The 13,900-nt window shown below is 65.1% G+C and overlaps 3 protein-coding genes across 5 annotated transcripts; 2 read left to right on the forward strand and 1 right to left on the reverse strand.

The window, feature by feature from the left end:
- The first annotated feature begins 121 nt into the window (after positions 1 to 121).
- On the forward strand, positions 122 to 1,854 carry LOC106860618 (myeloid-associated differentiation marker-like). Of its 2 annotated transcripts, XM_088174659.1 has the most exons (2): positions 122 to 1,274; positions 1,446 to 1,854. In XM_088174659.1, the coding sequence occupies exons 1-2, from the start codon at positions 733 to 735 to the stop codon at positions 1,597 to 1,599; spliced, it is 696 nt and encodes a 231-aa protein (XP_088030785.1). In that variant the 5' UTR covers positions 122 to 732; the 3' UTR covers positions 1,600 to 1,854. The 2 variants fall into 2 exon arrangements, with proteins under 2 accessions (XP_088030785.1, XP_014744016.1); XM_014888530.2 differs by having other exon boundaries at positions 607 to 1,854.
- Positions 1,855 to 4,937: 3,083 nt separating this feature from the next.
- On the forward strand, positions 4,938 to 10,677 carry LOC106860616 (cytoplasmic phosphatidylinositol transfer protein 1-like). Of its 2 annotated transcripts, none has more exons than XM_014888527.2 (9): positions 4,938 to 5,083; positions 6,046 to 6,194; positions 7,767 to 7,855; positions 8,021 to 8,028; positions 8,323 to 8,394; positions 8,474 to 8,569; positions 8,655 to 8,810; positions 8,885 to 8,948; positions 9,814 to 10,677. In XM_014888527.2, exons 1-9 carry the CDS (start codon positions 5,036 to 5,038, stop codon positions 10,077 to 10,079), a joined length of 948 nt encoding a protein of 315 aa, XP_014744013.1. In that variant the 5' UTR covers positions 4,938 to 5,035; the 3' UTR covers positions 10,080 to 10,677. The 2 variants fall into 2 exon arrangements, with proteins under 2 accessions (XP_014744013.1, XP_014744014.1); XM_014888528.2 differs by lacking the exon at positions 9,814 to 10,677 and adding an exon at positions 9,356 to 9,691.
- Positions 10,643 to 13,566, reverse strand: MSS51 (MSS51 mitochondrial translational activator). The gene is made up of 6 exons (XM_014888523.2): positions 13,274 to 13,566; positions 12,830 to 12,985; positions 12,477 to 12,601; positions 11,765 to 12,328; positions 11,201 to 11,294; positions 10,643 to 11,127 (listed from the first exon to the last, which is right to left on the reverse strand). Exons 1-6 carry the CDS (start codon positions 13,564 to 13,566, stop codon positions 10,854 to 10,856), a joined length of 1,506 nt encoding a protein of 501 aa, XP_014744009.2. The 3' UTR covers positions 10,643 to 10,853.
- Positions 13,567 to 13,900: the final 334 nt, after the last annotated feature.

Raw genomic sequence — 13,900 nt, forward strand, 5'->3', positions numbered from 1 at the left:
CCAACTTTAGATGTGCCACCTCCCTCCTGTGCTGCTGTGGCTGCTGGGCACCCCCAGGCATGCTGCGGAAGTGGAATGGGGTGTGACCAGGGTGCAGATGCCCTGCCCACGGTCACCCCACCCACTCTGCCCAGTGAGGCAGCTGGCACAGCTGGACTTTGAGCCGCTTATCAAGTGGTGGAGGTGCCAGGAGTGGAGCGGAGGTGCCGGAGGGGTGTGGAGGTGTCGCCCGCAAGGGTGTGAAGGGGCTACACCCAGCTGTGGCACCCCCCTGTCAGGAGCACTGTGCTGAGTGCAGCCCCTAAACCCCTCAGGGGGACCCAGTGGGTTCTGCCCCACTGGCTGCCAAGTCCTGGTACTTGCCAAGGTGTCGAGGTGCCCCCCCGGTACTCTAGGGGTGCATGAAAGGCGCTTTTGTACCTCCTGCCGTGGGCAGGGCTGGGGCTCCCTGCCAGGACGGTGGCACTTGGTGGCCTCCTGCCCGCCCCGGCCCCACCGCGGGGCTCTGCGTCACCGCCCTTTGCCCAGCCCCGCGTTAATCATCCACCCGCCCCCAGCAGCCACCCGGCGTGGTGGCAGTGCCAGCAGAGCCGGGGGTCCTTGGCACGGGCGGCTCGGGAGGGCTGGCGGCTCCCTGTCCTGCGCCCCACCCCTCTTCCCCAGCGCCCAGATAAGAGTGGCCGCGGGCAGCGCCCACTGCCCAGCGCGGCGCGGACACAGAGCGGCCGGACCATGCCCGTGGCCACCACGAACCTGCGCGCCCTGACCTCCTGGGTGGGCATCGCCCGGCTCTCGGCCATCGTGCTGTCCTGCCTCGCCTTCAGCCTGGTGGCCTCCACCGGGCTCTTTACGGGTCCCTACGGGACGTGGTGCATGTTCACCTGGTGCTTCTGCTTCACCGTGACACTGCTGGTGCTGCTGCTGGAGCTGCTGGAGCTCTACCCCCTGCTGCCTCTCTCCTGGGATGACTTCACCGCGGCTTTCTCCATGCTGGCGGCTCTGATGGTCTTCACCTCCTCGGTGGTCTACCCTGCCACCTTCATCAGCAGCCCCTGCAGCAGCAGCCAGTGTGCCCGGCAGGCCGTGGCCAGCACCGCCTCCTGCCTCTGCTTCCTCGCCTACGCCGTCGAGGTGTCGCTGACCCGCGCCAAGCCAGGGGACATCAGCAGCTTCCTCTCCACCGTGCCTGGGCTCCTCAAGGTCTTCGAAGCCTACGTGGCTTGCCTGATCTTCTCCTTGCTGGATGCATACAGTGGGGAACCTGGCCTCATGTGGTGCGTGGCTGTCTACTCCCTCTGCTTCATCTTCACCCTCCTCATCATCATCTTCACCATCGGCCGCTGCCTCACCTACATTCCCTGCCCGCTGGAGAAGGTGCTAGTGGGCTACAACTTCCTGGCCCTGCTGATGTACCTCACTGCCACCATCCTCTGGCCTCTCTACAGCTTCCGGGGACAGAGCCGCCCCCATTCCTGCGGCCCGGACTGCTCGTGGAACAAGCACCTGGGGATCACCTTCCTCACCATCTTCAACCTCATCGCCTACTTGGTGGACCTGGTCTATTCCACCAGGATGGTCTTTTTCAGGGCACCTCCCTAAGGGCTCGGGGTGGGGTGAGGGGTGGTGGGACATGGCTGGGTGCCGGTGGCAGTGCCGGTGGAGCTGAGGAAGAGGCCGGATGTCTTGGAAAGCTCCTTGTCCCCGTGCTGGAGCAGGGAGCCAGGGGTGCTCCCAGGGGTGCGCTCAGCCCGGGGCCCCACGGGCTGCACAGACAGGGGGGCTGGGGGGGCCACGAGGGGCTCCTGAAACTCCAGAGCTTGAGGGGGCTTTGGGATTAAACTGGGTCGTTTTTCATTTGTTTCTGCCTCCTCTTTCTTCCCCTTCCTAACTTTCTGCAGGATCCCTGCTGGTAGGTGAGAAACTGGGGGGCACCGTTAGCACTGGGTGACTTTGGGGGGCACCAGCAGCACTGTGGGGGCACCAGGCTCCAGAAAATCCTTTCTACTCCTTGTTGACTCAGCACTGGAGTGAAGCAGGGCATGACCAGGAAAAGCCCAACCCGGATGCCTTTTCCTTGGCACCTGCACAGGGCCCTGCCAAACAGGTTCAGGAGGAATGCAGCTGTTGGGGGGGCTGAGGGCCCGCCAGGTACTTGTCACCAGCATGGCCGGGTCCTTGTCACCACTACAGTCACCCCAGTGGGACTCCTGCTGGGTTTGGCCCCAGCCATGTAGGGCCTGGGGGCCCCCTTTGGGGGCTGTTGTGGGGAAATGGGGGGGTGGGGAAGGGGTGGAGGTGGCTGCTGTCCAGTGCCACCAGAGCTGGGGATGCTGACACACATCACGGGGGGACAGTGACACCACAGGCTGGTGTTTGGGACGAAGGCAGCAGTGCAGGGCAGGCAGGGGAAGGTGTGCCTGCAGGCAGAGCTCCTGGCACCATGCTCCCGGATGTGGGATGGGTGCCCGTGGGGCACCCTGGCGGGCTTTGGGGCCACTGTCCCTATGCTGCTCCTTCTGCCACTGCTTGTCCTGGCCACAGCCTAGGGCCATCCCTGCAGCCCTGGGGCTGCCAGGGCCATATCGGGGCACATCACCACTGCCCTGAGGCTCACAGGGTGACACAAAGTGGGGTCCCCACCACCAGGAGATGGCACAGACTGGCAATCACAAAAGAGCCCACGGGCGCCCCAGTGCAGGTGAGACTTCTATGGCCGGTGCCAGTGTCATTGCAGTGCTGGGTCCAGCAGTGCCAGTGATGGCAACACCACAGGGTGGCCTGGTGGGCGTCCCCTCTGCCCCATCCCTGTCCCCATAGTGGCCATCACCCTGGCACTGATGGGCTACTCCCCTGCACCCCAGGCAGCAGGGCTGGAGGGAATGGCAGAATTTTGTGAGGTAATAACAGGAAAATGACAGTGGCAATGCACAGCCTGGTACAGCACCAGGGCACTGGGTATTGACAGTGTCCAGGATGATGGAAATTAGAGGAGGAAGGACAGGAGGTGCAGGGAGTGACAGCGGTGTCACTGGTGATGGGCTGTGCTGGTAACGTGGCTGTGGGTGGCACGTGGGCAGTGCCAGCACATGGGGTGCACTGGGGCTGGGGGAACAGGGGCCAGGCGGGCAGCGGGGTGCAGGTGAGTGGCTGGAGGAGCTTTGGGGGTTCCCGGGGGGGCCCAACCCAGAAGCCACATCGGGGCATCTCCCAGCTGGGACACACGGCGGTGCTGGGGGTCGCTGGGACCCTGAAACCTGGTGGGTGCGAGAAGCCCTGGTGCCGGTCCGTGCCGTGCCAGGGGTGCCGTGGTGCCGGTGTCGCTGTCACTGCGGTGCGGTGCCGGGGCTGGTGCCCGTGTGTCCATGGCGGTGCCGCTGTCACTGCGGTGCGATGCGGTGCGGGTCCGGGTGCGGTGCCTGTGCCTGTGCCTGTGCCTGTGCCTGTGCCTGTGCCTGTGCCTGTGCCTGTGCCTGTGCCTGTGCCGGTCCGGGTGCCGGTGCCGGTGCGATGCCGGTTCAGGTGCGATGCCGGTCCGGGTGCAGTGCCGGTGGGGTGACGGTGCCTGTGGGGGTCCGGGTGCCGGTGCCGGTGCGGTGCCGGTGCATTCCTCCCCCTAGGGGTCGGTGTGCCGCGGCGCGGGAGGCGGTGCGGGGGGCGGCTCGCTCCTGCGCACGGCCCGGGACGGCCGGGGCACGGCGGCGGCGGCGGCGGCGGTGGGAGCGGGCACCGCCGCGGGCCGGTGAGTGCGGGCAGCGGGGGGCGGCGGGGCCCGGCCCGGGGGGATGCGGCCGCGGACAGCGGTGGGGAAGGGGCGGCTGAGCCCGGCCGAGGGGCTCCTCCTTTTCCAGCCGGCGGGGGCCGGTCTGAGCTGCTGGGATGGGGAGGAGAATGCCGTGCCCTGCAGTGCTCCGGGGAGTTCCCGGGGTGTCACCTCCCTCTGCCCCCGGTATTGGGGTCCCTGCAACCTGGCACCTGCACCTAGCCCTCTGCCCCGTCAGCAGGGTGTCCCTGTGTCCCCCAGGGATGCCCCTGTAGCCTCAAATGGCTTTGTGGCGCCAGGGACACTCCTGTGTTCCCCGGTGCCCCCAAAGATGCCCTTGTGTCCTGCTGTGACCCTGTACCCCCAAAGGATGTCCCTACGTCCCCAGCTGGACAACTTGCCTCCAGACAAAACCCTATGTGAGCCCCCATCTGCCCTTCCAAGGCTTGATTCCCCATCTAGGGTAACTTTCAGGAGGGCCCATATCCCCTCCCTTCTCTGTGGGGCTGGGGGGCACGTCCAGGAGCCCCCTGAGCTGTCCTGAGCACCCTCACTCTGGGCATCTCCAGCCCTGGCTGGAGAGGGAGTGTGACAGCCTGGCAGTGCCATGGCTGGGGTGGGTGCTGGGGGGCAGCCCTAGGGTGGGTGCTGGCTGGAACAGCTGCTGAGGGAAGCCTTGGGGAAGGGGGGTCCAGCTCCTGCCCAGGGAAGGGATATCCTACATCAGGAACACGATCCTCTGCTCCCGGGGAGCACCCCTCAGGACAGGAGAGTGGGGGTGCCCAGAGGTGGGTCTCCAGGACTGTCGGGCAGGTCTGATCCCATCCTCATGTCCCTGCAACCCTCTTGCCGCACTTGCTACCACGGCTGGGTGGGGATGTGGCACCCCGAAGGGATGGCACCCTATTTTGGGGGGACACGTGTGCTCCGAGGCAGCTGCGTAGGGGCGCGTTCGCGTGCCTGGCAGGGAAGGGGTTAAGGCCGGGAGGGTTTTGGGGTGCCGGGATGTCCCCAGCAGGGTACACCCAGGCTGCTCCTCGCACGGGTGACCTCACGCCACTGCCATGGCAACGGCTCGTGAAGTCACGGCGAGCGGGGCGGCTGCTGCGAGCGCGGGGTGCTGGGATGGGAGCGTGGGAGGCAGCGCCGCGTCCCCCCCGCTCCGGCTCCCCCACAATGAGCTGTGTCCCCGGCAGCGCCGACGCCTCCGCCTGACCCCCCGTGCTGCCCGCCGTGCCCGTGTCACCCTGCCCGTGTCACCCCGCCCGTGTCACCATGCTCGTCAAGGAGTACCGCATCTGCATGCCGCTCACCACCGAGGAGGTGAGCGCGGGGCAGCGGGAACCGGCAGTGCCGCGGCTGTCAGGGACACCCCCGTGGGGGGGTTGTGGGTGGGGGTCTCACAGCAGCGCCAGGGGATCGGTTCCTGCCCTGAGAGGGACACGGTGACCCCTTTGCTGCGTCTTCGTGGCACGGACCGGGATGTGCTGGGCTCGGGGTGTTCCGTGCAAGGGCTGAGCTGCACTTTGGGGTGCAGGGGGGGGACATCCCGTCCCTGGGCACGGCGACCTTGGGGCACAGAGTCCGACGGCAGCACCGGGGCACAGCAGGACCAGGGGATGGGCCAACAGGCGAAGGGCACGGGGGGTTTAGATGTCCGTGGCACGGCAGAGCCCATAAACTCCATCCCTGCTCCGGCAGGAAGCCTGAATCGGCACACAGAACTGACAGCGGGCAGCACCCCTGAGCAAAGGTCTCTGGTTTTGGGGAGCAGGGACCTACAGTGGTCCCCACCCTGGGCGGTGCCATCCCTCCTTTGGTGGCACCTGGGGAAGGTTTTAATTTAGGCAGAGTGGAGTGATAAAATCTTGCTGGCGATTGCGGTGGTGGATGGGATCTTCAGCAGAATAGTCAAACCTGTACTGCACAGCTGCATCACCAAAGACACATATACATCCTTTTGGTTATATATCTGACAGACACATCCCTATATATCATATAAATATACATTTTTCCCTGACTCCCATGTAGTTTGCCAAGCAGAAAACCTCCAGGCATTCTGCAAGGCACTGGGAAAGCATAGGGAGAGTAGGATCCAGCCCTGGCCTGGGAGTTGAGGCTGCCTAGGGACCGGGAGGTCACTCAGGGTGCTCCAGAAGCCCCCTGCCTGCCGCACGGCTCAGGGTCTGCTCCGTGCCTCAGTTTCCCCTCTCAGCAGCGTGGTCAGCCCGCAGGCTGTGCCGGGTGATCACCGGTGGCACTGAGGGCGGGCACTGTGGTTACAGTACCGCGTGGGGCAGCTCTACACCATCAGCAAGCACAGCCATCAGGAGAGCGAGAAGGGCGAGGGCGTGGAGGTGGTGAAGAACGAGCCCCACGAGGACCCCGTCCACGGCCCCGGCCAGTTCACTGAGAAGCGTGTCCACCTCTCCAGGTGAGCCTGTGTCACCTCTCCGGTGACGGGTGCTGGGTGGGCACTGCGGTGGGGGGGCATGGGCAGGTATCGGGGTGGCCCCAGCTCTTCCTCCAAAATTCCCGGGGAAGCTCCTTCCTGGGTCCTGGACATGCTGCAGTGTGGCTGATTCCCAGGATTAGCCCCATCATTTCCTGGGCTGCCTCCGTCATTTCCCGGAGGTGCCCCCATCTCTTGGAGTGCACTGATCTGGGGGAGCTGCACCCAGCTATGGGGGCTGCACCCATCTGTCAGATGCACCCTTCTCCTGGGGTGCACTGATCTTGGGGGGCTGCACCCATCTCTCAGGCACCCATCCACTTGAAGGGCTGTGTGTGTGTCTCCCAGTGGGGTCCCCAAGTCCTGGGGTGCACCAATCTTGGGGTCTGCATCCAATTTTGGAAGCTGCCCTTATGTCTCAGGGTGCACCCATCTCCTGGAGTGCTCTGATCCTGGGGGCCTGCCCTGATCTTGGGGGGCTGCAGCTATCTCCAGAGGTGGGTGCACTTGTCTTCAGGGGCTGCACCCATCTTTGGGAGCTATGTCCCAGGGTTCACCCCCTCTCTGGGGGGCTGCCCTCTTCTCATGGGATGCACCCAGCTCAGGACATGCACCCACCTCGCAGGGGTGCACTCACCCCTCTCTGGGTGCCTGAGGGAGCTCGGCAATGCCCTGGGGGTGTCACCGTGGGGCAGTCGCTGGCCCCAGCACCACTGTCCCCATGTCCCCTCAGCTGCCTGCGGGCACGGGCTGCTCCCCACCAGGAACTGCTGGAGTGAGACGGGTTATTTTTAGCTGCAGCACTCACGATTCCCCTCTAGCCTGAAATTTATTTATAACGCCTGAAAATTAATCAAAACCCACCTCCCGACTATGCAGGGGGACCGATCCTGCCGGGGTGCTGGGAGGGAACAGGAGCACCCGGAGGGACTCAGCCCTGGGGAAGGGGTGAGGGTCCAGGATGGAGGGTGGGTGTTTCTTGGGGAGGGGTCAGGGTTTTTGGGGACGAGGTGGGGAACCTAAGGAGAGGATGGGGGCACTGGGGTGGAGATGAGGAGTTGGCACAGAGCCCTGGGTACAGATGAAGGTGCTGGGGAGGTGGCAGGGGTCTCTAGTGGGGGAATGCTGGGGCACTGAGGAGGGTCCTGGGGAAGCAACAGGGGTCCCTGAGAGTTTTGTGAGGTGCAGATGAGGGTCCTGAGGTACAGGTGAAGATCCCTGGAGGCATCCTGGAGTGGAGGGGCAGGATGCCTGGTGGGGAGCTGGGGCAGGGGTCAGGACCATGGGGAGGTGACAGGGGTCCCTGGGGGTGTCCCGAGGTGCACATGACAGTATTGGAATGCAGGTGTGGGGGAGGTGGCAGTGGCTCCTGGGAGAGGTGCAGGTGAGGGTCCCTGTGGGCATCCTGGGATGGTGGTGAGAGTCCTAGGTAGCAAGTGGGGCTCCTAGGGTGGGAATATGGGGTCCCAGAGCCAGGTTGTGTTTGGCAGTGCAGGGCTGGGTGGCACCAGCCATGGCCTGTCCTGAGGGGGTCCCCTGACATGGTCCCCACAGCAAACTGCCAAGCTGGGCACGGGCAGTGACCCCCCGCATCTTCTACATCACTGAGAAGGCTTGGAACTACTACCCCTACACCATCACAGGTGAGCCACGGGCAGGGCGTGGCACGGGCACCCCCGGGCACCCTGTCCCTGCCCAGCGGTGGGGGGGCTGCAGGAGCTGCCCCCGGGCTCACTGCTCCCTCTCTCCCCTGTCATATCACCCGGTGATGCCACCCTGTGATGCCATGTGCCACGGTGTCCCTGCAGAGTACACGGTAAGGAGGTGGCATGGTACAGGTGGACAGGATGACCTGTCCCCTTCCCCAACAGCTGGCTGGGGAGGAGGTGCTGGAGGGGCATTTCTGGGGGTGGGTGTCCTTTGGGGCAGGCATCCTTTAGGGGTAGGTGTCCTTCAGGGTGGGTGTCACCATGGTGGGTGGCCCTTGGTTGGGTGTCCCCTAGGGCTCGGATTTCCTTGGGGGTGGGCGTCCCTCAGGGTGGGCATCCCTGGGAGTGGGGTCCCTCAGGACAGATGTCCCTGGGGCCCAGCTGACAGCCATTCCCTGCAGTGCTCCTTCCTGCCCAAGTTCTCCATCTACATCGAGACCAAGTACGAGGACAACTGCGGGGACAGCGAGAATGTGAGTGTGCACTGCAGCTGAGATCTGGCAAACTTCGTGACTCGTGGTCCATGTCACTCACCCTCCCTGCCCTCCCCAGATCTTCCACAGTGACAAAATCCTGGGCGACCACGAGGTCTCTTTCTTGGACATTGCCTTTGACGAGATCCCTGAGCGCTACTACCGCAGCCTGGAGGTACCACCGGGGGATCCCTGAGGCCACCCCCTTGTCTCCTGTCCCAAGGGAGGACTCATGACCCTGATCTTCCCCATCCCCCCAGGACCCCCGTTTCTTCAGCTCTGCCAAAACAGGCCGGGGGCCGCTGCGAGAGGGCTGGCGCCAGCACACCAAGCCCATCATGTGCTCCTACAAACTGGTGAGCGTCAAGTTCGAGGTGTGGGGGCTGCAGACACGGGTGGAGCAGTTTGTGCACAAGGTGAGGGGGCCCCAAGGGGGGTTGGGGGACACCGAGGGGGCAGTGACAGGATGCTGACCCCCGTGGCGTTGCAGGTGATCCGGGACATCCTGCTGATCGGGCACCGGCAGGCTTTCGCCTGGGTGGACGAGTGGTGCGGTGAGTCCGTGGGGTCACCCGGCGCTGTGGGGAGGGAGGCACACGGTGCCCATGGACAGGGGGCTGCAGGTCTAACTGCTAATGCCACTGACCCCATCACAGCTCCTGCTCTTCCTCTGCCTGCACTGCCTGCATTGCCTGCCTTGCCTGTGCTGCCTGCACTGCCCACGCTGCCTGGGCTGCCTGCATTGCCTGCTCCGCCCTGCCTGCAAACCTGCATGCTGCATGCTCCCCTGCACGCTCGAGGGGACAGGGAGAGGGGTCCCAGCACCCTGCCTGTGCTGCCTGCACCCTTGTTCCAGCAGGGACACGCGCTGCAGGTGGCTGCCACGAGCGGGGATGGGAGCCCCGGGTTTGGTGACAGCTGGGTGCCAGGCCATCCGGGTGAGCGGCTCTCTGCCTTCCAGACATGTCCCTGGAAGAGGTCCGGGCCTTCGAGACTCAGATGCAAGTGGCCACAAACCAAAAGCTGGGGAGCCAGCATCCCTAAGCCCCTCTGCCTGCCGGGGATGGACACCCCGGACCCCGCCTTGCTGCCTGGGGGTGGGTGCAGGCAGGGGGACTTGTGCCCCCCCAGCACCCCGCGGCGGAGTGTCCCCTGTCCCAGCTGCCCTCCCTGCGTGTCCCCTGCCTGCGCTGCCTGTCCACCCCTTCCCCTCTGCTGCCTGGGCTGGCGCTGGAGTTGGGGAGCTGGCTGTGCTGCCCAGCATCCCCTTCCCTGCCCGTCCCCCTGTCCCCAGTGCCTGTCCCCTTCCTGTCCCCCAGCTCGGTGGGGAGCCGGGGCGCGGGGCGCAGGCTGCCTCGGGATGAGGGGGTGCCGGACGCGGCCGTGCCGAGCTGGCCCAAGCCCGGCTGTGCTCGGCAGGGATGACGATGGAGGAGGTGCGGCGCTACGAGCAGGAGACGCAGGAGGCCACCAACGAGCTCATCGGCTTGGTGGCACCGGCCATCTCGGTCAGCGAGGTGGGACAGCCCACGGCCACGCACTCGGCCCCTGCCAGCGCCCCCTCCACCCCCCTCAGCGACGAGGCCCCCGAGTTCCTGGCTCCCCCCAAGACTCGCCCGCGGAAGAAGTCGGCGCCGGAGACCCTGACTCTGCCCGCGCTGCGGGAACGCGCTGGCGCCGAGTGACGCCGGCAGTGCCGCTCCGTGCTGGACTGTGCCAGCTCTGCCGCCCACCCCGGCCCCGCCGCCAGGCGCACAGCCCAGAGAGGGACCCGGACCCTCTGTCAGGGCGCTGGCAGCCCTGGGGCGTGCTGGCCTCCCTGAGCCACCGTGGGTGCCCACACGGGTCAGTGCCATCGCTGCCATGCCAGACCCGCTGGCCGCACCAGGAGGCGACGCCAGGCCAGCGAGGGTCCCCGGCAGCGTCGGGCGATGCTGCGGGAGCTGATTCCCTCGACTCCACCCGCCCCGGTGTCTGCAAGGGCCACCGAGGCTGGTGAGCAGTTGGGAGGTGCCAGGCTGGAGCAGTGCCCTGCAGGGTAGGCACCAGCGTGGGGGTCACAGTGAGGGTGACAGTGGCAGGGACAGCCAAGCGCTGAGCTGGGGCTCCCCACCGGACCCCAAGGGGCTGCACAGCCCCGTGCATGGCTGGTCCTGCAGTCGGGGTCCCCTTCGCTGTCCCTCCAGAGGCCGTGGCTGCTCGAGGGGGGCTGGGGTGGGCTCAGCCCCTTGTTTTCTTTAGGAAAACAAAGGCCTTTTTGGAAATAAAGCTCGAGACACGGCAGCTGGTTTGCTGTAGTGATTTATTTGGTGCTGTGGAAGAGTGCCATGCTTGTGCTGAGGTGCTGCATCCCCCAGGCCTGCATGTGTGCAGTAAGGGATTTCTGGATCGCTGATCCCAAGATGAGGAGATGGGTCCTGGATGGGCATCAAGACTCTGGGGGTCAGGGCAGGCAGGAATCAGCCCAGCCCTGGGGCAATGCCCCCAGCCACAGCAGCAGCAGCACTGGGCTCTCCTCCCTGCCAGCCATCATCATCCTCCAGCTCCTCAGCCCCTGGCACAGCCTCTGCTCCCAGCAGGGCGATGTAGTGGGAGCTGCAGTAGACGGGCGGCTTGTTGGGGCTCGAGTACACCTGCTCAGGCCGCAGAGAGGCAAAGGGGTTGCTGGCATAACCCACAATGTGCATCTCCAGCTCCACAAGGATCTGCAGGGAGGCCTTCAGCTCCTGCTCACTGCCAGGAGAGAGGACAGGCACCGTCAGTGGGTGTTTGTGCCAGCTCACCGGGACCCTGGGGCTGTGCTCACCTGTACACAGTGAAGAGCACGGGCAGGCGATAGTCCCGCAGCAGCAGCAGGGTGGGCAGCCAGCCTGCCAGCAGGTCTGGGCAGGCATGGAAACCTGTGGGGACACAGCCGTGAGGGTTCCACCTCTTTCCCATCCCACCCTGGCCCCAGGGAAAGCTGGCTCCAACTGCACCCATTCTGTGCTGGACACCCCAGAATATGCAATGAGCTTGGCAGTTCTCAGCAAGGTGGGGTCTGGCTCCTCACCAGCATATAGGGCACCCCGAACTCTAGGTCCTGGGCTAAGCCACAGCACTGAGACCTGAAGGGAAGGATCCATTTCACCTGCAGGTGGGTGACAGGCAGGACAGAGAAGGGAGACAAGGCAGCCATGTCCCAGGGAGTCCTCCTAGCTGCCTGTTGTGCCTTGGTGCAAAGCCCTGGGCATATCCTAGGCCACCTTCAGGCTCAGTCCCAGGTGCTGCCAGGGTGCTCAGGGCAGTCCCTAAGCCTATGTGCCCTGTGGATGCCCCATCCTGGCAGTGGGGTGTGAGGGTCCGATTCTACCATGGTGCAGGCACTTACCCGGGTGAAAGCCCACCACCAGGTCAGGAGGGGCGGCCAGCTTGGTTTCCACGTGGCTTTCCCAGAAGTCGTGGTAGAGCCCCTTGTAGCTGCTGAGATAGACACTTCCCCGGGGCGCCAGCGTGGTCAGGGGTGGCCTCATGATGGGTCCGTCCACCACGTCCACCCCCACCATCACCATCTCCACGCCCTGGTGGCCTGGGAACATCCGTGTCAGCTCGTCGTAGTCCGTCAGGCGCGTGTTGAGGGTCTCCACGTGGGAAGCCCCCACCACGTGCACGGTGAGGGGCCTGATGAGGGGGTCGATGCCGAAAAGCCGCAGTCCCAGGCCGATGGTGAGCGGGCGCGAGTGGAAGTCGGTGACCAGGCGCCGGATGGATTCCCGCAGCTCCGCGTCCTCCGGCCGGGGCTTCCCGGCGTTGGCCCAGAGCAGGGTCATGTATCGCCCGGCCACAATGGCACCCAGCTTCTCCTCCAGCTGCTCCTGCATGGAGAACCAGTCCTCCCAGCCCTTCACGTCCCAGGCAGGTTTCGTCCAGGTGTCCGTGGGAAATGGGATGTCTCCTGAGGAGTCAGGAGGAGGTTGGGGGTACAGTGGTGGTTGTCTGTCCCACCTGAACTGTGGGGCTGCAGAATGGACACTGCATCCCACCCCAGGACCTGTGCAGCCCGAGATGGGGGTCAGGCAGGCCCGAGGGGACACATGCCCCACCTGTGAAGATGAGCCACTCCACCAGCCGGTCCAGGGCCACCAGCTTCAGCTTCTTGCAGAACTTCTTGTGCAGCGGCCAGTTGGCACGCTGGCATGCCACGCCGCAGTAGTACACATTTTGGCACCTGGGCAGACAGGCAGCATGCCCAGCCATGGGGAGGGGGGGCACAATCCAGCCCACCAAGCTTGGCTCCCTGCCACCTCCTCTCAGGGCTATGTCACTGTTCTGGGGGTGCCCTGTAGCTGGAGGTGGGCACTCCAGGAAACACACATCCCTCACTTCATGTCAGCCACCAGGCTGGAAGTGAGGGATGGATCCATCCCTGGGCCACCAGACCATCTCCCCACCTTACCTCTTGCAACGCCGGAGGCTTTTGGGGTCTGGGAGGGCATCAGGGAGCTTCTTGCACTCAACACAAAACTTGAAGGTGTCCTCCATCTTCTGGAACATGTCAAAATACGTCCGGATGCCAAAATCGCTGCCGCTCTTCCTCCCGTCCATGGCAGACCTGCAGATGTCAGAGGGTGAGCAGAATCCAGCCCACTGCCACATCGCTGGGGCTGACTCTCTGAGGCTTGCCAAGATTTTTAACTCCAGCCAGGAGCATCCTGGCCTGGGTGAGGACAGGGAGCCAGGCACCCTGGAGGGGTCCACCCAGGAGCCCATCAGAGTTTCTGGTGGGCTGAACCGTGATGGTGGGATGAGCCATGGGAGCTGCTCCAGCTGCCGGGAGACACATGGGATGTTCTTCCCGGGAGAGGGGGTCGGGAATAAGCACCCATAGGTGCTCACTCACTTGTAGTCCTCGTAGCTTTTCATGTTGAGCTTTTGCAGGATGACGTGGGACAGCCCCGGCACGTTGCGGTCCATGGCCTGGAAGCCCAGCGAGTCCACGTCCGGAGCCCTCGCCGCTGGCTCCTCCGGGGCCTTCTTGGAGCGGCCGGTTTTGGGAGCAGCACCTGCGTTTGGCTGGGCCGTGGTGACTGCAGGAGAGAGGGGTGCGGGCGAGGAGGCCGGTCCGGGGGTCTCCGGGTGCTGCCGGGGTCCCCCGCGCCGCCCGCCACCCCCACGGCGCCTCCCGCCCGCCATCCCACTCCTGTCCCGGTAGTGCCGGGAAATCCCAGGCAGTCCCGGCGCCCTTCCCGTCCCGTCCCGTCCCGTCCCCGGCTGGGCTCAAATGTCAGCCCCCAGGAGCCGGCGGTGCAGACGGCCGTGGCCCCTCGGAATCGGATAACGGAGCTATTCTGGGCATCTCCTCCCCGGGAACGGGCCAACCCGCTCCGGGGGTCCGGCTCCCGCCCCAAAAGCCGCGCTGGTAGTACTGGGGTGCCCCGAGACCCTGTGGCGTGCCACACAGCAAGCCTGTGGGGAGCTCGGGGGGCCGCCCAAGCCTCTGGGACCCCTCTGTTACCATATGGACACA

The sequence above is a fragment of the Sturnus vulgaris genome, chromosome 16, assembly GCF_052056855.1.
Source record: "Sturnus vulgaris isolate bStuVul1 chromosome 16, bStuVul1.hap1, whole genome shotgun sequence".
Taxonomy (NCBI): domain Eukaryota; kingdom Metazoa; phylum Chordata; class Aves; order Passeriformes; family Sturnidae; genus Sturnus; species Sturnus vulgaris.